Below are 24,421 nucleotides of genomic sequence, written 5' to 3' on the forward strand. Positions count from 1 at the left end.
GGATATATGTTCATTTCCCTGTAATCTACATATATTCCATGTTAATTCCCCTCCTAAGAAGCACAGGGAATACAATATACAGCAGTTTATACGGAATACTTATTTATTCCCCTGTAATCTACATATATTCCATATCTAAAATGCCCAAGAAACCTATTCTATATTCCTCAGCATATTTTTGGATCAATAAGTTAATAGATTCATTCTTTTTATTTATTCCTTTTCTGAATTCTTTTTAGTATGTCCCTTTAAAGTCCATTTTATGTGTATTCACTACTGTGGGCAGAGTTTATGGTTTTCAGATGTTATCACCTGATTCATCATTTACAACTTTTCAAAAAGTCAGAAAAATTGATGCTAAATTTTCTGCATGCAAGGTTTCTTTTTTGACTTTTTGCAAAACATGTGCCTTTCCATGCTAAAGCCGCGCAAGAAACAGATATAGGCTATGTGCCCACGATGCAGAAAATTTCTGCAGCATTTCTGCATTTCCCTGGCAGAAAAAAAGCATGCAGATTGTGCATGCGTTTTTCCTGTCAAATACATGCGGATTTGAAGCGTTATTCACATGCGGATTGACAAGCGCTTTCCAGGCGATTTTAGCATCACTTGGAAAGTGCTTGACAACTAGGTCACACTATATAAATCCATGCAAACAGCATGGATTTATATAGTGTGACCTTAAAAGAATGTTTAAAAATAAAAAAATAAACCTATACTTACCTTCCGATGGCCCAGCGTGTGTTGCTGAGCTCGTTCCTGGCTGCCAGCTGATCGCGGGACACTGCACTGAAGGGCCTGCGGTCACATGACTGTGACGTCACCGCAGGTCCTTCAGTCCTGCCCACAAGCACAGGGAAGGAGACCGGGGGCCGTCGGAAAGTGAATATAATCTTTATTTTTTATTTTATTATTTTTTTTATAGGTACAGTGGTACCCAGGTCTGGATGAGAGTCTCCTCTCCTCCAGACTTGGGTACCATCCGCACATTGAAACGCATATAATCCGTGAGTACAAATGTACTGACACGGATTATGTGCATCTCAATGCAAGTCAATGAATTAATGGACATGCTGCGGATTTTTGAGCGCTGCAGAAACATCCGCAGCATGGGCATTAAAGTGCGGAATTGCATAGGGGACCATGGCAGAAGGCTTACCATGCGTTGATCATGCGTTTACGCTGCGGAAATTTCCGCACCAAAAAACGCATGAAATACGCATCGTGGGCACACAGCCTAAAGGGAAAAAACTAAAAAATGTTAGATTTTGTTCAAAATTTATGAAACACGTATAGATTTTTAAGAATTTGTCACAAAAAAAGAGAGGAATACCACAAGACAAACAAGTGACTTCCAGCAATGATAATGGGAGGCCATTGCTGGGACTATTCTGCTGCAGTACAGAGACCCATTACAGTCACTCGGCCACTTATTGATTTCGGAGAATATTTCGGGTCCTCATAGCCGGACAGAAGCCCTGTAACAAGTGGTAGGTATTGGAGGCATTGGCGGCCCGTTCTGTCGGGTTCAGTCCGGTTCCGCCATGCTGGCCCCAGCACATCACTTCTGCCCGCACACCATTACGTGAGGTTACCTCACGACGACTGAAATTCCTGTCAGGTTTTGAGGCGTCCTGAATGTTCGCGATTCAGCCGTTACTGACTGCGTCACAGCTCGTCTCCACCAATCACAGTGAAGTTCCCAGTCTCCGGGCAATCCCATAGGTGGAGAAATGGGCGGGGCGTGCGAAGCCTCCAGGAGACCCAATGTAACCAGATACTAGCCCTGAGCTGCGGCCACAGCTAGACGGAGACGCCGAGGCAAAGTGCGGCCACCGGCCTCCCTCTAGTCATTCTCCTTAGGGTGTGGAACCAGCTTGGGTGGGCGCCATGCTGCCGGAGGATGGAAGCTGATCAAGATGTGTCGCTTAGAGAGCAGCTTTTCCACGAGTGGGTCCGGGAATGCATCGTAAGTGCGGGCTCTGAACGGTTAAACGGGGGGAAGGGGTCAGTGTTAACCCATTCAGTTCCCAGTGTGTGAGTGCAGAGGGGTCACTGAGGCTTTATCACCCTGCAGCGGCCACTACCTGTGGCTGCCTTTCCATGGAGCCTCAGACCCACGACCCAGTGCATGCTGGGACTTGTAGTTCTCCATGGTATTAGCCTAAGATCTATAGGTGTAAGCAGGTAGGGACTGTGTCAGCCAGTGACTGATGAGGCTCTGCAGGGGTTGCCCTATTGAGTTCCTGCAGAATTGGCAATGGGGGAGTGCGAATCTGCCCTGTTGTGTAGTAGTAGTAGTAGTAATAATATCTGCTGATCTGTTATAAATCCCACAGTCATCTGTGAGGATGGATCCCCTGTGATCATGAAGTTCATCTGATGTGCAGGGAATGTTTTCTTGCAAATGACAACCCCCAAAATGTCCTGGCTGCCCATTATTGGTAATATTGTGCAGCAGTGATGTCTGTTCCGTTATAGAGGGGCCCTATAGGTGGTTAGGAGGGTATTTACTAATACAGTTACCTTAGCCGATCATCCTGCAGGAGCAGAGAGTGTAAGGCCTCGTTCACACGTCCAGTATTTTACATCAGTATTTGTTAGCTAAAACCAGGTGAGGAACAATCAGAGGAATAGTATTATAGAAACTCTTTGCCACTTCTGTATTTGTCACCCACTCCTGGTTTTAGCTTACAAATACTGATAGTGTGAATGGGGCCTAATACTGTAGTGTTTGTAGGAACAGGATAATATTCCTAAGGTACAATATACCCTGCACCTATAACCTGCAGGGTCCATGCCATTGTCAGTCACTTCTATGTCTACACTCCTTTCTTCTGTCATCCTGTTTACTTCCACTTGTTGCTGGCTCATTTACCACCCGTCAGTGTTGTGCCACGCCGCTGTTACGTGTGACAAGTTACTTTGACAGCTCTGTCCTCCTGTAGACGTAATTCGACTTGGGCAAATATCTCTGACGCTGACAAAGGAAGGCAAGGCTGCACGCCGCCCTGAGATATGCAGGGAGGACAAGGAGACCAAAGCCCAGGAGCTTCTTATTCTGTGGTGTTATTCATGGGCTGAACTGTCGCTTTTACACTTAGAGATATTATCGAAATGATGGTTGCAGAAAATCATCTTTCCTATTAACCCCGGAAAGACGCCACGTATGGAGTCTTCCCCACTGATTACATTGACCTGCTATGATTGGTCTGGAGAGATGTTAAAGTAGGTCAGATAACTGGGAGAGTCTGGAATCAATTGTATTTTTTTCCCATTTTCAGGCTTTTTAGCGCCGTACACAGAGCAGTATATGCATTTTTGTGTGCAGAAATAAGTTCTGTGCATGTAGGTACCTGGTAATCACATTAACTCAGTTTTCTGGCTTTATGTACATTTTATGTAATTACTGCTCAATAATGATCTGCAATTTTTTTTTTGTTGTAAGATCTGTATTCACTATTTTCAAAATGCTGTCAGTTTATGACCACATACGTGTAACATATCCTAAGGACATGTTCCCACATGGAGTAAACACTGCGTATTTTTAATTCAGAAAATTAACTGCATTTTAGGCCATGTTCCCACGTGCTTCAATACTGTTTTCTTTTCTTATTACATTTTTACAGCAAATTTATGCAATCTCCCCTATCATTTTTTTCTCTTAAATGCATTTTCGGTGCAGGTTTTTTTCTTTTGTATAGAAACACTGGTATCTTTCATTCTACAAAACTCAATTACATTTATCCAGGCTGCCCATAGAAGCCTATATGGAAAAAATTCACACAAAAAAACTCAGTTCATCAGCATCTTTAAAAGAGGACCTGTCACCTGGTCAACAGTGTCCAATTTGTTTAACACCCCTCCCCATATGGTTCCATAATTTTTATGGCCTTTACCAATTGGACGTGACTCACAACATTATCTGCGGACATGTCTTTAGGCTTCTGTACGTTACTACCCAGTGAGCAATGCCTTCTTGATAAAAACTATAAATATTTTCACTAACTTAAAGATAAAAAAAAATGAATTTTTCAGGAGCAGCTGGAATAAAATAAGAGCAAAAGCTGATCAGGTTTGACCTGGTGACAAGTCCTCTTTAAATGCGAAGTGAACATGAGTTTTCATTAATGTTGAGCGAACATGCTCGGATAATGTGTTGTCTGAGTATTTTCGGCGTGCTCATCTAATATGTTTTTCCTCCCTGCGGTTGCTTGTTTTCAGGCGGAAGACAGACGCTACACATGCGGGGATTGCCTATCAAGCAGGCATTTCCCTGACTCTCGACTCCACAGCTCTGCCTCACTACTGAGCGTGTACATAAAGTGCAGCACAGACTCATCTCAACTAAAAGCCGAGATCCTTAGATCAGGATCAGAAGAGACATTTAGGCTATGTGCCCATGATGCAGAAATGGATTTTTTCCTGAGCGTTTCTGCATCTCCCTGGCAGAAAAAACGCATGCGGATTGTACATGCGTTTTTCCTGCCAGGGACAAGCGGAAGTGAAGCGTTCTGCACATGAATTTCCGCATGCGGCTTGAAAAGCACTTTCCAAGCGGTTTTAGCATCACTTGGAAAGTGCTTGACAACTTGGTCACACTATAAAAATCCATGTAACCAGCATGGATTTATGTAGTGTGACCGTAAAGAATGGTAAAAAATAAATATATACTTACCTTCTGATAGTCCCCTGCGTCTCGGCTTTCCGGCAGCTCGCGGTACACTACACTGAAGGACCTGCCGTCACATGACTAAATGACGTCAGCGCAGGTCCTTCAGTCCACCGCGATCTGCCGGCAAGTGAAGACAAGCGCACCGCGGGCCATCAGAAGGTAAGTATCATACTTATTTTTTATTTTATTCTTTTTTTTACAGGTACTATGGTACCCGGGTCCGGAGGAGAGTCTCCTCTCCTCCAGACCCGGGTACCATCTGCACATTGAAACGCATGGAATGAGCATCTACAGATGCAGTGATGCGTAATCCATGCGTTCCAATGCAAGTCAATGGCGGCGAAAACGCAGCGCTTCCTCAAAATAATTGGTAGTGCTGCGTTTTCTTCTGCAATGATAACCCGCAATGGAAATTTCTGCAGCATGTACACAGCACATGCAGATTATCATTGGTGAACATGGCAGGCCTTCTACCAAGCGATTTTTAAGTGTTTCTGCAGCAGAATTGCTGCTGCAAAAACGCTTAAACGCATCATGGGCACACAGCCTTAGAGGACATTTCATAACTTTCCCTAATTCTTATGAAAACATTTACAGCACATCCTGCATTGTACTAATGAACCCAATTTATTATATATTTTAGCAGTTGGTCCATTTTACTCTGACTCCACCAAAATGGACTCCAACTCCGCAGCCCTGTAATCTCTATATATCTTGATAAAGAGCCCTGATTGTCTCTGGAGTATGTTGTCACCTCCTCTTATTTATTTGTGTGTTATATATGTGTGTGTTGTTGAATTTTTGCTTGTGACCTTACAGTATCCTGGATCTTATCTGAGTCCTCGGTGCTGGTGGGATGCTTGTACTTTTGCTGCACTCAGAAGGTGTCAGCGGGCAGCTGGGAATGTTCCACAGACGTCACTCAGCCTCATAACTTCAGGGTAGGGTCGTCTGCCTGCTCTTCAGTTTATTGTCTTGTCTATGTAAATGCAGGGATAAAGTATTTATTTTTAGCAGTGGTGGAGGTATAACACCTTATAAATCGAACACCATCTGCATCACTAGGCATCTCCGTAGCCAGTTTGGGTAGTCCAGAAAATCATTGTTAAATTGCTTTACATTTGAAGGACGTGCAATAAAAAGTTATATTGTGGTACCGTATTAACCAGAAAAATCAATGTAAATATTTTTATGCCCAAAAATGACAAAAATATTCTAGGACTGATACCTTTATTGGCTAATCAGAAGAATTATGTTTGCGAGCTTTCAGAGAACAGGGGCTCCTTCTTCAGGCTGGTTTACAAGTGAATTACTGAGACAAGAGCACGAAATTTAAGAGATATTATAATAGGACATTTGTGCATTGGGTGGATGGGGGTGATGCTTCCCAAAGATAAGCAAAGGAAATCAAATGAAGGTTTTTGTTACAAATAGAGCAAATGGGGAGGTGGTGGTAGTGATAGCTTAGTGGTGTAGTCCTTGTGGTGGAGGTGTGAACTGTGTCCATGTAGTGAGTCATAAATCCAGGTATTGAGTCCCATTGTCAAAGAGTTGAACATCCAGGATGTTCACACTGCCTCTGTGCTCTGAAAGCTTGCAAAAATAATTCTTCTGGTTTGCCAATAAAGGTATCACTCCTAGAATACTTTTATCATTTTTGGACATAAAAGTATTTACATTTATATTAATGAGGAATTCTGGATTTGGAATAATTTATAAGCTTCTTATAGGGTTCTAGGAGTTTAACACTGACTCTCATCCTTATGAATTGGAGGGGTGGCTGAGAAGGACAGTAATTGGAAAGCCTAATCTGTCAGCAGCTCTCCTATAATCCAGGATGCGGACAATTGATGGGATGGGCATCCTTTGATCCTTTTTTAACACAATGAACATCCCTGACCTCTTTGTATGGGAACCTGCACACTAAATTTCTTCTACATTTCCTCTCATAGAATAGACACTGGAAAGTCAGGTTCCCACTATCTTCCTTTGCCATCAGTGGAAGATGAATGATTACAAAATGCTTGTATCTTGTCATTGGAGAAGGACGAACAGCTTCAATAACAACTTCTTTGAAATGTGTGCACACGATTTTTTTTTTTTTATATTTTCTTATTTTTTAAAAAGAAAATAGCGTTTGGCTATGTTCACACACTGCTTTTTTGCAGCATTTTTTGCTGCTTTTTTATGCAAATTTAAAGCTGCATTTTACAGTATCAGTGAAGTCTGAGATTTCATAAATCTCATGCACACACATTATTTTTTTTTTACTTGACTGATTTGGCAAACTGCTGCGTTTTTGCAAAATGCAGCATGTCACTTCTTTCAGCGTTTTTGCAGCGTTTTTCACTAATAGAAAGCAATGGTTAGTGCAAAAACGCAGGAAAAAAATGGAGGTATCAGGTTTTGCTGCGTTTTTGGTGAAAAAACCTTAGGAAGATGAATCGTGTTTTTTTTGTTTTGTTTTGTTTTTTTTATGCACTAAACTTTATCAGCATGCACCAGAGACAAATGTACCTTGACGAAAACGCAGGAAAAACTCAGCAAAACCTGCTTTTTTTTACACTGCTTCTTTACTGCCTTCTTTACAGCATATTGAGATATGCTTATTCTGTATTGTCTGTATAAGTCCCCCCTAAAATTTGTAAAGTGCTGCGGAATCAAAAGAGCAGTTTTTGCCTGCAGAAAAAAACGCAATTTGTGAACATAGCCTATTAGGACCTCTCACCAGCCCCAAAGTGGCCGGATTTTGCTTCAGTTTTATTCCTGCTGCTCCCCTGAGGATGCATTTTTTTATTTGTTAAATCCATGATATGATTCTAGTGATATGGGACTTTTTATTGAGTGCTAATGTTTATGGTCTTTAGCAATGAATCATCATGGCTCACAGGGTAATAATGAGGAGACATGTCCACTGAGAATGCTCTGAGCAGCGCTCTTTTGATAGACTATAAAAATTAGCATTGTATAAAAAGGCCCATATCTCTGAAACCATTTTGTGGATTTTTTTTTTTAAAAAAAAAAAAAAAAGAATAATTAGAAGAGCAGTGAGAATAAAATGAGAGCAAGAACTGGCCATGTAAAATATATAGTATTTTTGTAAATTGCAGACAAATTATCCTGGAATGCCGGGCCCAGGATACAGCAATACTTGTGTTTACATGCAGTTCTATATATAGGAGGAGGTGAGGTTGCACAACACCGTATCCTCAGTGCTCTGCACATTGGCCTCCACATCTTGGTGGGTGCAGTGTGGTTTATTGGATTGAACTTTTACCCACTAGCATCAGCTTATTATAATCTATTGGCAAACTGAGTTTTAATGATTTTCAAAGAAATCCTTCACTGGTCAGGGTGCTCTGTTAGCTCGACCTTTGAAACTTGCTTATTCTGTGAAAAAGGTATCATGATCTTGGGCATTTTGTATAGCACTGAGGCCTCATTCAAACATCCATTTTTCACATAAGTGTTCTATGTGTTTTCTCACATAGCACAGGTACCCCATATAATGTATGAGGATGTTCAAACGTCTCTATTTTTACTGCCAATCTGTTCTCAAAAAATCTGGAGGACTTGTCCTTGTTTTTATCTGAGACATGATCAACACCACACATTGCCATCCGTGTGCTCTGTGATTAACCTTGTAATGTACAGGAGAAGCTTTGTCATTTATTTTTTCATATCAAAAAAACACTGAAGGCAAAATATCAAATACTGAAGAAAATGAGATCATAAACACTGGTAAAACTCAGACCACAAAAATCACTGGCGTCTGAATGAGGCCTTACTGCTAACCCAGTTGTAGTCCTCATTCAGGCATCAAGTGATTTTTCTTCTATGCAAAATAACAGTCTGAGTTACATAAGTGATTTGTATCAGATTTTTATCAGTGTTTCAGTTTTTACCATCAGTGTTTCATCACTAATTTTCTTGTATGGAAAAAATAAGTACGTTGCAAAGTTTCTCCTATTCACTGCAATTTTAATCAATTTTAATGGAGGTCTGAATGAGGCCTCAGGCTTATTGGATTTCTGTTCTCCGAGCAGTCTTTTTAAAGAAGTTGGCCTCAACTTTTTATTATGCCCCCAATGTGTTCCCCCAGGGCCCATAAGTGTCTTTGTAATTATCTTCTGTTGCAGGTTCTGCCTGTGAGCGGCGCTATTGCTGGCCGCTCACAGGCATCATGTGACACGCCACTGATGTCACGTCAAGTGAGGCGTGACATCGGTGATGCAGTCACCGTGGTGTCTGCTGGGTTGTGGGCGGGGTGCGTCACACCCAGCATCCACCGCGCGTCACACCCAGCATCCACCGCGCGTCACACCCAGCATCCACCGCGCGTCACACCCAGCATCCACCGCGCGTCACACCCAGCATCCACCGCGCGTCACACCCAGCATCCACCGCGCGTCACACCCAGCATCCACCGCGCGTTTCCCGATGAATGAGGAGAGGGAGAGCGCTGTGGATGCTGGGTGTGATGTGCGGGGTAACTCCTCCCACAACCCATCATCCACCGGTGGAACGCTGAAGAGGGACCATCGGCTGCAGCCTGGACTTGTGACATCAGCGGATGTCAAGAGTCGGCTGCAGCTGGGGGGGTCAGGTGATGCCTGTGGGCGGCCAGTGATAGCGCCGCTCACAGGCAGTAACTGCAACAGAAGGCAATTATAAAAACACTTATGGGCCCCGGGGGGATACATTGGGGAGGGCATAATAAGTAGTGGACAACCCCTTTTAAGGAGTTCTCAGTTTTGAAGAAACTTTGGTGGACAATCATGTAAAGCTATGGTTGGCTGGGGCCGCTCACTTCCGTATGGTGCATACCTGTGGATACAACATATCATTAGCACCACAAAAGAGAGCAGGGTTTGGGGATGAACAACCCTTTTAGCATAACAAAAGAAGCATCACTTGTGGTAAATTTAAGTGGCTGAAGATCTTTAGGCCATGTTCACATGTTCAGCATTTGGTCAGTATTTTACATCAGTATTTGTAAGCCAAAACCAGGAGAGGAACAATCAGAGGAAAAGTATAATAGAATCACGTCACCACTTCTACATTTTTCACCGACTCCTGGTTTTGGCTTACGGATACTGATGTAAAAAACCTCACCAATCACTCAATGTGTGCACGTAGCTGAAGGTTTCCTTTCAAGTTTTGAGCACTCTGCTCACAAGGCAGTTCTTTGGGGCATTGATTTAACTAAGACACTGGAAATATTCCTAGAGATAGACTATCTTGACTTGCCATCAGGTAGTTGCTTCAGATTTGTTGACTACACGTTCCTACTGCAATTTACCTTCCACATCCTGGGTCTTACTCATTGCTACATTCTTATAACTTGCTTGAGATGATGTGAGCTCTGACATGGTGTCATCCTGCTTAGAGTAGCCATTAATAGAAGAGTAGACTGCTCATCTAAAGGAAAATTAGTTTTTACTAATGTGTAGGAAAAAAACCTCTACACACAAGTCTTAATCCTTATCGTAACTTGCTGCAAAAATGAGAATTCCCTAGAGTATCTTCGACAGTTTCACTGTGGGCACTCACTTCTGTGATGGCTGCAAGGTGGCATTTTTGTTGGCTCTGGTGGTGGTACACAAGCTCTATACGCCCTGTAATGTTGTATATTGGCGCTCGGCAGATGAGGAAGTGGCCAGGTTTTTTGTTGGCTGTGAGTCTTGTGCCTGTAATGATAGCTCTTATATTTATGATCCAGAGTGATGACATCAGAAAAATACATAACATTATGGATACTTACATTGATGAGTTGTTGTAAAAACCCTGTGAACTGTATAGTAATTGACCTCGTACAAACTTGTGTATCAGTGACCCCACCTCCCCTACTATTGAGTCTTGTTTAAAAGCAGGGCTGTGGAGTCCGTATAAAATGGACCAACTCCGACTCCTAAAATATGTAATAAATTGGGTACAGTAGTTCAATGCAGTTTGTGGGGAATATTTTTCATAAGAATTTGGGAAAGTTATGAAATGTCCTATAAATGTCTGTCCTATTCCTGATCTGAGGGTCTAGACTTTTAGCTGAGATGAATCTGTGCTACAGGAAATTTATCACTTAAACATGAGCCATGTATGAGGGAATCAGAGTCGTGGAGTTGGAGTCTGTCATGGAAATTGAGGATTCGGAGGTTTGGCTTACCGACTCCACAGCCCTGTTTACGAGACACCACAGAACATTTATACGTGTTTTATTATTATGAGGCTGGTACTAGATGGTTGTTGGAATATATATATATATTTTTTTGCATTCGTTATTTATAAACCAGTAAGGGAAAATTAGACATTATTATGGAGTGCATGGGGAAAATCATGGTCCATCCACAGCAGAATATGCGAGATTGATAAGGATTCCATAGAGGGTCCGCGCACGCTGCTTTGGCGTGCGTGTGGGCGTTGAAGCTCACCTGCTCGTTCCTACAAGCTTTGCTTTCTCTCTTGTTCCGTCTGCTTAAGTTGTTTTTCAGTGATGAAGTAATGGGCAGTAGTTCAGACATGAAGATCTGATTACTGGTGGGATAATATATGCTGAATCGTCAAATTCTCAACATACCTTTTTATGTTACACTGTGTTTTCTTTCTGGATTTCACATTTGTGCTGTCTCAGTCCTGAATCCTTGTCTAAGTTTTGTAATTGATCGTGCCTGTTTTCTGTGCCTATCACATCTCATGTGAAAAAGAGCACTAGTTTGAGTGGTGTATTTTTTCTTTTATAAAGGTTAAGGTTCAGCTTTGCTTTATTAGAAAAAGTACGGTGTACATATGCCAATGCAATCCAAGCACAAACTTGTCGTGCTATGTAGTGTCTGCCATCCAATATTAGTTTATATGTTGTGTTTAGCGCATATTGAAAGTGTATGCTGAACGTATACAAACATGCATTTACAACACATTGAAATGAATGAATCCATAAACAAATGTTTTAAACCTTAGATTGTTATGCATAAGATTGCAAACAATAGGGCTGTATCTAAATGTAGAGATTGTATGGTACCATGTTTTAGTTGAGTACAAGAGCCGGTATACTAAAGACTATCTTAAAAGCCCTGCACCAGCTCCAACCTGTTGTATCAGATCATACATGGCTCCTCTGGGAAACTTAATATGCAAATTGCCTCTTGAGAGAAAAAGAGGACTTGTACTCTATAGCGCCACCTATTGGAAGCAGCAATCCTACAAGTCACAATCAACCCTTTAACGAGTCGTGCAATATGACTTGGGATAAAAGCCAAATCAGAATCTCAGTTTGCAGACACGGTGTTTCGGGCTGTTGGCCCTCGTCAGTGCAAAGTATGAGAACTGATTTGGCTAGGTGAGAGGCTCTGGACTGAGGTCTAAGGGGTAACATTTCTCCTTATGGAGAGTGACATACCAGCTCTGGCACGTCAAGGTAAGGAGGCTTATTCGCCATGCAATGCTCCTCTGGGAAATTTAATATGCAAATTGCCTCTTCAGAGAAAAAGAGGTCTTGTACTATATAGCGCCACCTATTGGAAGCTGCAATCCTGTTGTGGACGGCTTTTTATGCCAATGTTCGGGTTTTGAACTGGAGTCTCTGGGTAATGGGGAGCCAGTGAAGGGATGGGGACAGGCCGGGGAGTAGTGGTGGGACAGGTGAATTAGATGGGCAGCAGAGTTTAGGATAGATTGGAGGGGTGCAAGAGTGATAGAAGGGAGGCCACAGGGCAGAAAGTTGCAGTAGTCGAGGCGGGAGATGATGAGTGCATGGACTAGGGTTTTTGCAGATTCTTGGTTGAGGAATGTGCGGATCTGGGAGATAAATTTTGAGTTGGAGTCGGTAGGAAGTGCAAAAGGCATGGATATGTGGTTTGAAGGTGAGGTTAGAGTCCAGGGTTACCCCGAGGCCAGGGCTGTGGAGTCGGTAAGCCAAATTTCCGACTCCTCAATTTCCATGACACCGACTCCCACTCCCTCATACTTGGCTCATTTTAAAGTGATACATTTACTGTAGCACAGATTCATCTCCGCTAAAAGTCTAGACCCTTAGATCAGGAATAGGACAGACATTTATAGGACATTTCATAACTTTCCCAAATTCTTATGAAAAATATTCCCCACAAGCTGCATTGAACTACTGTACCCAATTTACTATATATTTTAGGGGTCGGAGTAGGTCCATTTTATACCGACTCTGACTCCGACTCCACAGCCCTGCCGGAGGCAGCGAGCTTGTGGGACTGGGGAGAGTGGGCAGCGATTGACTTTGATGGATAGGTCAGATGGAGGGGGGGGGGGGTTGAGTGAGATGGTGGAAAGATGATGAATTCTGTTTTATCCATGTTAAGTTTTAGAAATCTAGCAGAGAAGAAGGATGAAATAGCAGGCAGACATTGTGATTAGTAAGGAGGTGCTATCGGGTACAGAGAGGTAGATCATCTGCGTGTCATCAGCATATAGGTGATACTGGAAACTGTGAGACTCTGAGCTTTCCTAGGCCCAAAGTGTAGATGGAGAAGAGCAGGGGTCCTAGAACTGAACCTTGGGGTATACCGACAAATAGTGGGTGAGATGAGGTGGTGTGAGTGGGAGACACTGAATGTCCGGTCTGTTAGATATGAAGAGATCCAAGATAGCGCCAAGTCTGTCTGTGCTGCCCAGAAATGGAGAGAGTCTGTAGTAAGAGGGAATGGTCCACTGTGTCGAAGGCAGATGACAGGTCTAGGAGGAGGAGGACAGAGTAGTGTCACTTGGATTTGACAGTTAGTAGGTCGTTGGTGACTTTAGTCAGGGCAGTTTCAGTGGAATGATGCGGTCGGAAGCTAGATTGTAAGTGGTCAAAGGGAGCAATAGGAGAGGTGGAAGGACAATTGAAGATGGACGTGTTACACTAGTTTAGAGGCGTAGTGGAGAAGTGATATGGGACGATAGGATGGGTCAAGGGAGGGCTTTTTGGGGATGGGTGTGATTGAGGCATGTTTGAAACATGAGGGGAAGACGAAGACACCAGTTGTTAGGAACAGGTTGAAGAGGTGGGTTAGGGTTGGAATGAAGACTGTGGTAAGGTTAGGGATGGGACGGGATTGGGTCAAGTTCACAGGTGATGAGGTGTGATTTGGAAGAAACTTGATCTTCTGTAATGGTGGATAAGTTGCTTTTGGAGGTGGAAGGTTGAGTAGATATGCGGAGGGGCTGTGGGAACTTTAGGCAAAAGCTTTCTCTGATGTTATCAATCTTTTGCTTGAAGAATGAGGCCAAGTCTTCAGCTGAGATGAGAGGAGAGGGAGGAGGCGCTAGGGGATGAAGGAGAGAATTGAAAGAGTTGAATAGCTGTTTAGAGTTGTGAGACAGGGAGAATATGAGAGATGAGAAGTAGGTTTGTTTTGCTGCAGTGAGTGTGGACTTGAAAGTATTGGGGGACTGTTTTAATGCGATGAAATGCTCGTTGGAGTGGGACCTTTTCCATCTCTGCTCAGCAACCCCGGAGGCCCGTCGCAGTTCTTTAGTCAGGTTGGTGTGCCAGGGTTGCCTATTGATTGTGCGAGCTTTGGAATGTGTGAGAGGGGTAACCAAATCAAGAGCTGCAGCTGTTGTGGTGTTATATAAAGTAGCAGCAGCATCTGCATCGTGTAAGGAACTTGTGTCTGTAAGAGGGAGGAGAGATTCGGAGAGTGAGTGTAGGTTGAGGTGTTTGAGATTTCTGCGAGGGTATGCAAGTTTGTGAAGTGGGGATTGTGCACCTGGAGAGGAAGAGAATGTAAGTAGGTTGTGGTCAGACAGAGGGAGAGGAGAGTTAGAGAGATTAGATAGGGAACAGAGGTGGGTGAAGATGATGTTAGTGGTCATAACACTGGATACCTATGCTAGAGTAATGCCCTGTAGATGGGCATAGCAAATCAGAAGAACTATACTACATTTCTAATTGGAGGTATTTGCTAATATAATAATTATTATTATACCTAATACATATTTGGATAGGATGTTGGAGACATGAACACCCCTTTATGTAATAACAGGAAACACCCTAGTATTAATGCTTTATAAAACCTTCTGAATTATGTGTAAGCAGAATAGGGAAGGGAGAGATGCAGTCAAGGAGTCGAGAGCTGTATATTTTCCGATTGGTCTGTGCCGTGCTGCATTGCTGTGTCCGTTATCAGGCAGCTGGAGGTCATCACATATCAGCTACTTTCCTTCCCTGGCTGTAATCCTCTGATGTGTTCACAGTCCAAGACAGCCTGTGATGGGCCTGAATTTCAATCACTATATCACCTCTCTGAGCAATAATAGATCATGCATTGTGCAGCCTAACATTTTTTGGCTGATGAAATTCTTACTATTGTGCCTTTCAATAGAGTTTTTTAGATGTCAGTGTAATATAATATAGTGGTTTATGTAATTAATATTTGATGTTACTGGTCTTTGCCTTCAAATCAGCATCAAATATTATAGGTACTCTTGCACAGTTAGGGATTTTGTATGATTATAGTTGTATGTATGCGTAGCCAAATATACCAAACAGGAGATAATGATCATCATTTTCATATATAGGTTGAAACACAGCCATTAACTGAAAGTACTGTTTAGGAAGGTTAAAGGGAACCTGTCATGTCCTAGCTGCCCTCTAGGCTGCCCTCATAGCTTTGTTCGTGATGCAATGTTCATCACTAACAAGCTGTTTTCATGAAAATTGGTGCAGCTATAATGATTTTATAATGTTTAATATACTTAGATCCTACCTGCCTTTTCAGTCATAGGGGCATGCTTGTCTTATTCAGTCATGTGCGGGCACAGCATTCACTCATGTGCACTTGTATATGTCCGACCGCCTGCGCAGTGAGGATGTGTGATTACAAGCTTCACTGCACATGCTCTATGTTCCCCACGTGTGTGCCGTGAAGCTGGTAATCACACAGCCTTACTGCGCAGGCGGCCAGACATATACAAGTGTGCATGCACCTCACAATGTCAGCGCTTGCCAGGAGCAGGATTCAAATACATGGGTGGCGCCAGCAGTGAGTGAATGCTGTGCCCGCCCATGACTGAATATGACATGCACGCCCCTATGACTGAAAAGGCAGGTAGGATCTAAGTATATTAAACGTTATAAAATCATTATAGCTGCACCAATTTTCATGAAAACCGCTTGTTAGTGATGCACATTGCATCACTAACAACGCTATGGTGGCAGTCTAGAGGGCAGCTAGGATGTGACAGGTTCCCTTTAAAGCTGGGTGAGGAACAGCCATACTCTACTGCAAAGGGGAGGTTGTGGAAGGCAGTTTCATATTGAAGGTCGTATTTGCCATGGTAAGACTGAGCACAGCAAAATGACACAAGGTAGTTATACTGCATCAGCAAAGTCTTTCCCAGGCAAAGATTTCAAAGCTGACTGGGTTTTCAAGATATTCTGTTCAAGCTGATGTGAAGAAGTATGAAGAAATAAACCATGTTCAAGGCTGTAGACACAGCGCTCGGCTAAGTAAACGTGTTGCAGCAGATGAAAGACACTTTGTGCTTACTTTCCTTCGAAAGCAGAAGATCTTCAGCAGTGCCATCAATTCAGAACTGGAAGCAACCAGTGGGAAGGCCACAGTGAAGTATGGTTGGAGGTTCTTGCAATTTTAGAGGTTGCATTGTAGCAAAAGGAGTTGGTGATTTGGTAAGTATTTATTTGTGTTCTCATTGCTGAGAAATACAGGCAGATACTTATCCATCATGCAGTACCATGAGGGAGGCGCGGGTTGGCTCCAAATTTATTCTGCAGTAGTTCTTAACATTGGATGTATGTTTATGGCTATCTTCATTATAAAGTGGAACAAGGAGTTCTGAAAGTGAGCATATGGCCCCGCAGAGCCCCAATCTTGGCATCATTGAGTTTGTCTGGGATTACATGAAGAGACAGAATAATAATAATTTTTATTTCTATAGCTCCAACATATTCCGTAGAACTTTACATTTTAGAGGTGAATTGTACAGACAATAAAAGACATTACAGAATAACAATTGTCACATAAATTAACAAATACTAGGAGGAGAGAAGGCCCTGCTCGGTTTGTGGTTTACTTCTCCAAGATGTTTGTAACAACCTCCCTGATGAGCAGTTTTTCTGTGCAGCATTATTTTCCTCACCTTACTAAAACTTTTCCATAGTTCTGTATAGTCTGTATTCTTTTGTAGAGAGATCATTCACAAACCACTGATACATTCCCATCAGCTTATTGACAAGTGGTGGTTATTACACATCTTTGTTACCATTTGTCAGATTTGCAAGTACATATGTTTCCATGTCTCTCTTGTCGTCTTAATGAGAAGAGCTGACGTATATCTTTTTTCTCTGTGTTGTAATCCTGGCATCAGTGTGAACCAACAAGAATTTCAGTTCATCATCAGATTGAGCAATGTATCCATAATCCTATAGTATTCAGCGTTTTGTTTCTCAAAACATGTGTACTTTATATGTATTTATTAGGAGCTGAACTACAGTATCAGGCAGCTGGAATTAAGCGGTGAATGGAGTTATACTGTTTCACTACGTATACTATCGGACCCTCAACAACCTTATATTGACCCATCCCAAGGATCGGACATCAACACACATACACACTACTGCAATTTAAAGTGGTTTTCCAGTACTTATATTGATGACCTATCCTTAGGATGGGTCATCAATATAAGGTTATTGAGGTTCTGTTAGGCTGTGTGCCCACAATGCGTTTTTTAAGCGTTTTCGCAGCGGCAAAAACGCTGCAGAAACGCTTAAAAAACGCATGGTAGAAGGCCTGCCATATCCCCCAATGATAATCCGCATGTGCTGTGCACATGCTGCGGAAATTTCCGCTGCAGATTATCATTGCGGAAAAAAACGCAGCACTACCAATTATTTTGCGGACGTGCTGCGTTTTCGCCGCCATTGACTTGCATTAGAACGTGCCAATTCTGCAAGACTGCATCTGTACTTGCGTAATTGGCGCGTTCTAATGTGCGGATGGTACCCGGGTGTGGAGGACAGGAGACTCTCCTCCACACCCAGGTACCATTAAAAGCTGTAAAAAAAATAAAATAAAAAATAAAGATTATATTCACCTTCCGACGGCCCCCAGACTCCTTCTCTCTGCTTGCCGATAGATCGCGCAGGACTGAAGGACCTGCGGTGACGTCACAGTCATGTGACGGCAGGTCCTTCAGTACAGCGTACCGCGATCTGCCGGCAGCCAGCACAGGATTGCAGCAAGACTGCAGGGGCCATCGGAAGGTAAGTATAGGTTTATTTATTTTCTTGACATTCTCTCGGTCACACTATATAAATCCATGCCGGTTGCATGGATTTATATAGTGTGACCGAGTTGTCAAGCACTTTTCAAGTGCATTTCCTGAGCATTTCTGCATCGTGGGCACATAGCCTTAGTGTATGGAGTGAATCAGCATAACTCCATTAACTGTAGTTCAGCTCCTATTTTTTCAATAGGAGGTGATCTGCAGGACCCAGGAGCGGTGGCTACACAGGTGCAGAGCTGTGCTGTTCTACGACATTGACTGTTTACATCTGACGGCTGCCAAATCTGGAACATCTACCTGTTGGGAGTTGCTGGGTGTTGGGCCCCACTGATCTGATATTGATGACCTATCCCTAGTATAGATAGTATATAATAGTATCCCTAGTATTATCCGAGTAGGAGCAACTGCTCCAGAGTCCTTGCTGGCAGGAGCATACTGCCCTATAGCAGCAGCCTACACATCCGCTATGGAGACACTCAGTCAAGATCTACGGGCGGAAGTGAAAGGGGCCCGGTGTCAAGCAGCACAAGAGCCCCTCTCACTCCCATCTGTAATCATTCTGATACCTTACCAATTACCTAGAGCCAGGGAGGGAGCATTGCGCAGAGTGCAGGACTTCAAAAAGGGGATGTGTCATGCAGGGAGAGAGGCCCTGTCCAATGAACACTTTTCCCACCAGACTGGTGAGCCCCTTCACTGGCTGAAGCTTCTGTCCTCCTGCATGGCGCATCCCAATGGTGAGTGTTCACCTCACCTGTAGAGTCAGGGACCCTGGCCGCACAGTACACTGGGGACAAAAGTGGAGGAAGAGCAGGAGTTACAGCTCCTCCTCTGCTCCCTCCACTGTTCCATTGCCAGCAGCATTTCATAAAGAAGAGGTCGGGGGAGGAGGGCTCACTGCACAGGGCAGCAGCAGGGGCCTGTCAATCCTGTCTGCTGTGCCCCCATCCTCCACAGTGGTTTTTGCAGCCCTCTTTAGCTGATCTCTTCACTACGTGGTAGACCTCCTCCATAGCTCATCTGAACACCTGATATAGAAGAGTAGTGTGTGTATGTATGTATGGTATATGTGTGTTTGTATCTGTGTATGTACGGTATGTATATATACAGTATGTACGGTGTATGTACAGTATGTGTGTGTGTGTACTGTATATGTGCATGTACGGTATGTGTATGTATCTCAGTGAAAAAATATAAATATTTTTTAGAGGTGTGGGGAGGCCCAAATAGAAATTTTGCTATGGGGCCCTGTGATTTCTATGTTTGCCCCTGTATCAGAGTACTGTAAAACCTATTTTAAAGGGGTTGTATCAGATTGGACATTCATTATCAATCTTCAGTATATGTGATAAATGTCTGATTTCTGTGATCCTCCACAATTCGTAGATTAGTTATTAGGCTCATGGAACGTTTGTGAGAATCGATGGATTTTATTTTTTTTAATTACGGGTTACAAACTTTATAATACTTTTGGGTAACAAGTAATTTTTGTACAAATCTATATGTGAATGTTCTATATGGAACTAAACAGGAAAATATTGATTCCCTGTTCACAACCCTCATGTTAGAATATTGCAGAGGATACCATGTATCTTCATAAAGTCAGTATTTAAGCGTGAAAGAGGAAATCTACAAAAAAATGGATAAATCCAGAAACGCCTTCGTTACTGCAAGAGGTAGTTCTATTATTGCAGAAATCCAATTAGAAACCGATTTTAGAATTTCTCATAGATTGTAAGCTTATGAGCAGGGCCCTCACTCCTCTTGGTATCTGTTGATTTATGTAATTGTTATTCTGTAATGTCTTTTATTGTCTGTACATGTCCCCTCTAAAATATAAAGTGCTGCGGAATATGTTGGCGCTATAGAAATAAAAATTATTTTATTATTATTATTTTCTGCCCGTTTTCTTTGATGCTGTTTCTGATAATAACATGGTGTTGGTGTTGGAGTCTTTTGTAAGAACAATGACACAAAAGCTTTGTTCCCACAGGAAAACACGTTTCCACATCTGTACCAGGAAAAGGAAACTTCTTGTGGAACTTCACCAATACTTTGTGCTGCACGTACCTCCAGTATTACGTTGTACAGGATGCTATACACACTATGCTGGGAATAGGGTCCTCGTGTATCTTGGCTAAATTCCAGTTCACATTTCATAATTTTACTGCGGTTTATTAGCATAGAATGTAAGCTTGTCAGCAGGGCCCTCACTCCGTTTGATATCTGTTGAATTATGTGTTACTCTGTTATGTCTTTATTGTCTATACAAGTCCCCTCTGTAATGTAAAGTGTTGCGGAATATGTTGGTGCTATAGAAGTTAAAAATAATTATTAGTAGCATGAATAGAAAACAACAGTCACTGATCCAATGCAGGGTCCAACACAATTTTCATCATTTTATGCCCATCCGCCTTGGTGTCCATCAGATTCTGTACCTATGTTGTATATATGTAGTTCCCTGCGATCCTGCATCTTGTGTGCTGGACATCCGAGGCCATCTTGATGATCTTTAGACTGAAATCTGCTGTGTATTACAGAAGCAACATTGTGCATGATAAATCTGCGCATGTAAATGCATGGCGCAGACTCCATATTTTGCTGTGCAAAGGGTGAAATGTGGGGAAAATTCCTTGTGCATATACTCTAAGGGTATGTGCCCACGGTCAAGAGTCGCTGCGTGTTTGTGCAGCTTCAAACCCGCAGCGTCCAGAGGTTACAGCATAGTGGATGGGATTTCTAGAAATCCCACGTCCACTATGCGTCTCTGTGCGTGCACCAGCGAATCACCCGCAGAAACGGACATGTGGCGCTTCTTTCAGACCCGCAGCATGTCAATTTCTTCTGTGGGTCTGCATGTGGACTTTCCCCATAGACTAACGTCAATCAGGAAAGTCCCCATGGGAAAAAAAAAATTGCGTCCACTCATTTGCATAATGAGGGCGAAAGCCGCGTGGCTGTTCAGCAATGTCGGGGCTGCAGCTGCTCCTCATCGTGGGCACGTACCCCAACTATACCCATACCCATTAGAGCAAAGTATCTCATGCTTATCGTGGCCTCCTGACTTTGCCAACCAGTAGTGTCAGAAGATAGACGGATCAGTCATGTTATATTTCAGTGCCTGATCCTTTTGTTCTCCAGTTATACTAGCAACCATATTTGTCTGGCAGTGGCTTTCTCCACTCTCCCTAGTGAGACTGCATGTCCATGATCCGTAATAGCGTTTTGGACGCAGCACACCTGCGCTGCGTCCAAAACACTGCGGTCTACATTAAAAGCACAGTAGACTTGATTTATAGAAATCCCACACCCAATGTGCTTCTATTTGACACCGCGTAAACTCGCATGCGGCGCGGCTTTATGAGCCGCAGCATGTTAATTTCTGCTGCGGAGACGCTATATTCCCCAACAGAAATTTCCCCAATAGAATAGGGTGCGGTAACTCTGAATGTGATCGTACGCAGCACTTTGAAAATACACTGCGTCCAAAGCACTGCTATTGTCTGATCGTGGCCACATACCCTTAGAGACACACGTAGGCTCGGCAGAGAACGCATATATTGGGTGTGGGGGGGGGTAGGCGGAATAGCTGTCAGATAAACAGGCTTTCAGCTGTTTAAGATATGTAGCTAGTTTTAGGTCAAAAAGTTAACTTGAAGCCCAAAATATAGTCTTAATACATTCTCTGTGGGAAACAAACCTGGCTAAAATACATCATTAAATGGAAGGAAAGATCAAGTTGGACCAAGGCGTAGTGTTTGCTTTCTGTTGTTTTTCGCTCCCGATGCTTTCCTCGCTACCTACTGCTATGAGAAAATATGATTCTGTATTTTCCTTTTAGCATCCTAAAAATAGCTAAGGACCGTCGCCTTCTTTGAAACACAGCACTCCTGGACATGTATGTTTGCAATGCTGTTGAATGATTTGGTTATATTTGTCATTGTTCCTGTGCACAACATCCTAAGAGCACAGATTACTGCCTTATCAACCAGCACGATGGCTACCACAGGCAATATCTGCGTGGAGTTTGTATGTTGTCCCCATGTTTGCGTGGGTTTACTTCCACACTCCAAAGACCTTCTTAAAGAGAATTTCGATTGTGAGCCCCAATGGGGACGGTGATTACAATGTCTGTTTGGCACTGCAGAGCATGTGGACGCTGTACAAGCTAGCATACTAAATAAATAACTAGGCGACTGCCTTCCTGATGAATATCTTTTACAGTTCTATATGTTCGTCTGCATCCTGTTTTGCACTAATGGTGTTTAGTTACCCTCTGTAATAGGAAAACAGTTTAACAGCCTGTTCCTGTTCTTTTTCAGATCTGCACCCTGCTTTTCTCCACCCTCTACCTCATCTCATACATGATTATCACCAAGTTCAAGAAACATGCTGATTTCACCACTGGTGAGTGACCATCTCATGGTATAAGTGCAAAATTGAGTTTAGTTTCTGTATCTCTGTAGGGAAATAAGGCTGACAATAAATATTATCTATTAATATAATAATAATAGATTCTAATTTAAAACTGTCTTCAAAGTATATAGTATTATCACTGACATTCGTACACTTACAAAATCTTGTGTAATTGAAGAGCGGCCTTATTCAACATGTGTAAGAAAGTAAATTTTGCCCTTTTTGTTAAAGCACCACTCCAGCGTTATTTTTTTTATTGCTGCGCTGGAGTGGTGCTTCTAATCTAAGGTCCCTGCTCCTAGTCTTATACTTACTAGCCACTGTCTTCATCATCTATTGGCACTGATCCCGTCTGTCTCCTGCAGTTTGTGACCTGCCTGATCACTCTAGTGTTTGCTGTACGAGCCGGAGATCAGTTCTCAATGCAAGTTTACTTCCGGCCAGTCAGAAGTTGCGGTCACAAGATGGCAGCCGGGACCCATGCGGTACAAAGGGGTGATACCAGTGATTTTCCTTGGGAGTATGTACTTCTGCCCCTGTATGACATTAACCAATCATAAGCAGGCAGCAACATACAGGGGGTGGGGGGAGATCATGTCCCCACAGTATCTTGGAGACATAATGACATACAGTCTGCTATCCTCAAAGATCTCGCTACACAGCTCAGTATGATTACAGAGTGCTGGGAGCAGATGTGTGTGTCTGTGATTACTAATACTTCAGTTGTCATCTCTCTGCAGTCATTGTGGGGGTGGGCAGTATAGCAGAGCTGACCCCAGCTGTGAGAGGAGGGCCGCAGCAGTCTGTAATGAGACAAAGCTCACCTCTGCTGTACCACACTCACACACACTCACACACACTTTTGGCACTTTGTAATCACATACAGCTCTGTAGTAAGTTTGGGAAGGATAACAGAATGTCTGTTACATGGCTCTCACTGAGAAACCTGCTCTAAGCTATTATAGGGGGTGTTGTTTTTCCCCCCTGCATGATGCTGTCTGCTTATGATTAAACAACACCAAGAAGGAGAGGCATCGGCCTAATAGGAAAATCTCTGGTAACGCACTGTTGGGCTTATCATAAATTATAACCTAAATTTTGCAAGGTAATATCTCTGTAAATGAGAGATGAAATTACAAAATAAAAAAAGTTTTATTCAGCTTTACATCCTCTATTCCATATTTGGCCAGTTTACCATTCTGAAACCCGGTGACTGGTCCATTTTAAGGAGGTTGCTGTCTGCTACTTTTGGTGCACCCTCTGCAATCAGCATGGCGTAGTTGGTGTCGTGGATTTCATGCTTGTTCCGGTTATGTGTGACTATACTATAGTTTTGGAAAATTTACAACTTCTATATTGCAGCATGCTATGAACCAGGAGTCCAGTGTATTCATGAGCTGCGGGCTTCCTAGAGCCCTGCTTTTGATTGATTCTTTCTCATGCATAGTACCAGAAATCTGTCAAAGTAGGGTCAGGAGCTCACAGGTTATAAATATTTCTGGCTCTTGTGTGTGCTGCAATTTATAAAATGTAAGTTTGTCAAAACCACAGCATATCCACACATAATAGACTTACTGTAGAAATCAGTGTCTATACTACTCCGTGCTGCTCAGTGGGGAGCACCTTTATGTAGGAGGCCGGTTCTCTTTAACCATTAGACTCTAGGTAAAAATCCTATTCACTTATTAATTGCAGTCCATTATATTAGTCATGTTCTTGGTTCTGAGATGCTTCTACCTTCAGTCAGTAATGCGGGGCTCCACTTGGAGCTGGTATTGTTTTGCTCAGCATTTCTTATTATAGATCAGCAGTGAGTCAGATCTGACAGCGTGAGTGTCATATAACTATAGAGTATATTACATGTAGACACAATAACACCTGATAATGGACAGAAATCTAGCCCTTTATACATCCTCCTTCACAATTGTAGTATTTTAATTTGTAATGTCCATATACCGGATGTGAACCATTTTCCATATTTTGGAACTGGTCACACAGAAAACATTTAGTTGTCATTATGTCTGTGCTCGGTGTTAGTCACTTGGACTACTCTATTTTATCAACATGTTTTTT

At 42.7% G+C, this 24,421-nt stretch overlaps 1 protein-coding gene across 1 annotated transcript in view; it reads left to right on the forward strand.

The window, feature by feature from the left end:
- The first annotated feature begins 1,727 nt into the window (after window positions 1-1,727).
- Window positions 1,728-24,421, forward strand: part of LMBR1L (limb development membrane protein 1 like) — a 61,815-nt gene continuing 39,121 nt past the window's right edge. The window contains exons 1-2 of the mRNA XM_073663776.1: window positions 1,728-1,969; window positions 22,255-22,339. Coding sequence (XP_073519877.1) covers window positions 1,904-1,969; window positions 22,255-22,339 — 151 coding nt within the window. The 5' untranslated portion in view covers window positions 1,728-1,903. The remainder of the gene's footprint in view (window positions 1,970-22,254; window positions 22,340-24,421) is intronic.

Source organism: Phyllobates terribilis, unplaced genomic scaffold (genome assembly GCF_046119375.1).
Source record: "Phyllobates terribilis strain yellow unplaced genomic scaffold, ASM4611937v1 Scaffold_2__4_contigs__length_985480577, whole genome shotgun sequence".
NCBI lineage: Eukaryota > Metazoa > Chordata > Amphibia > Anura > Dendrobatidae > Phyllobates > Phyllobates terribilis.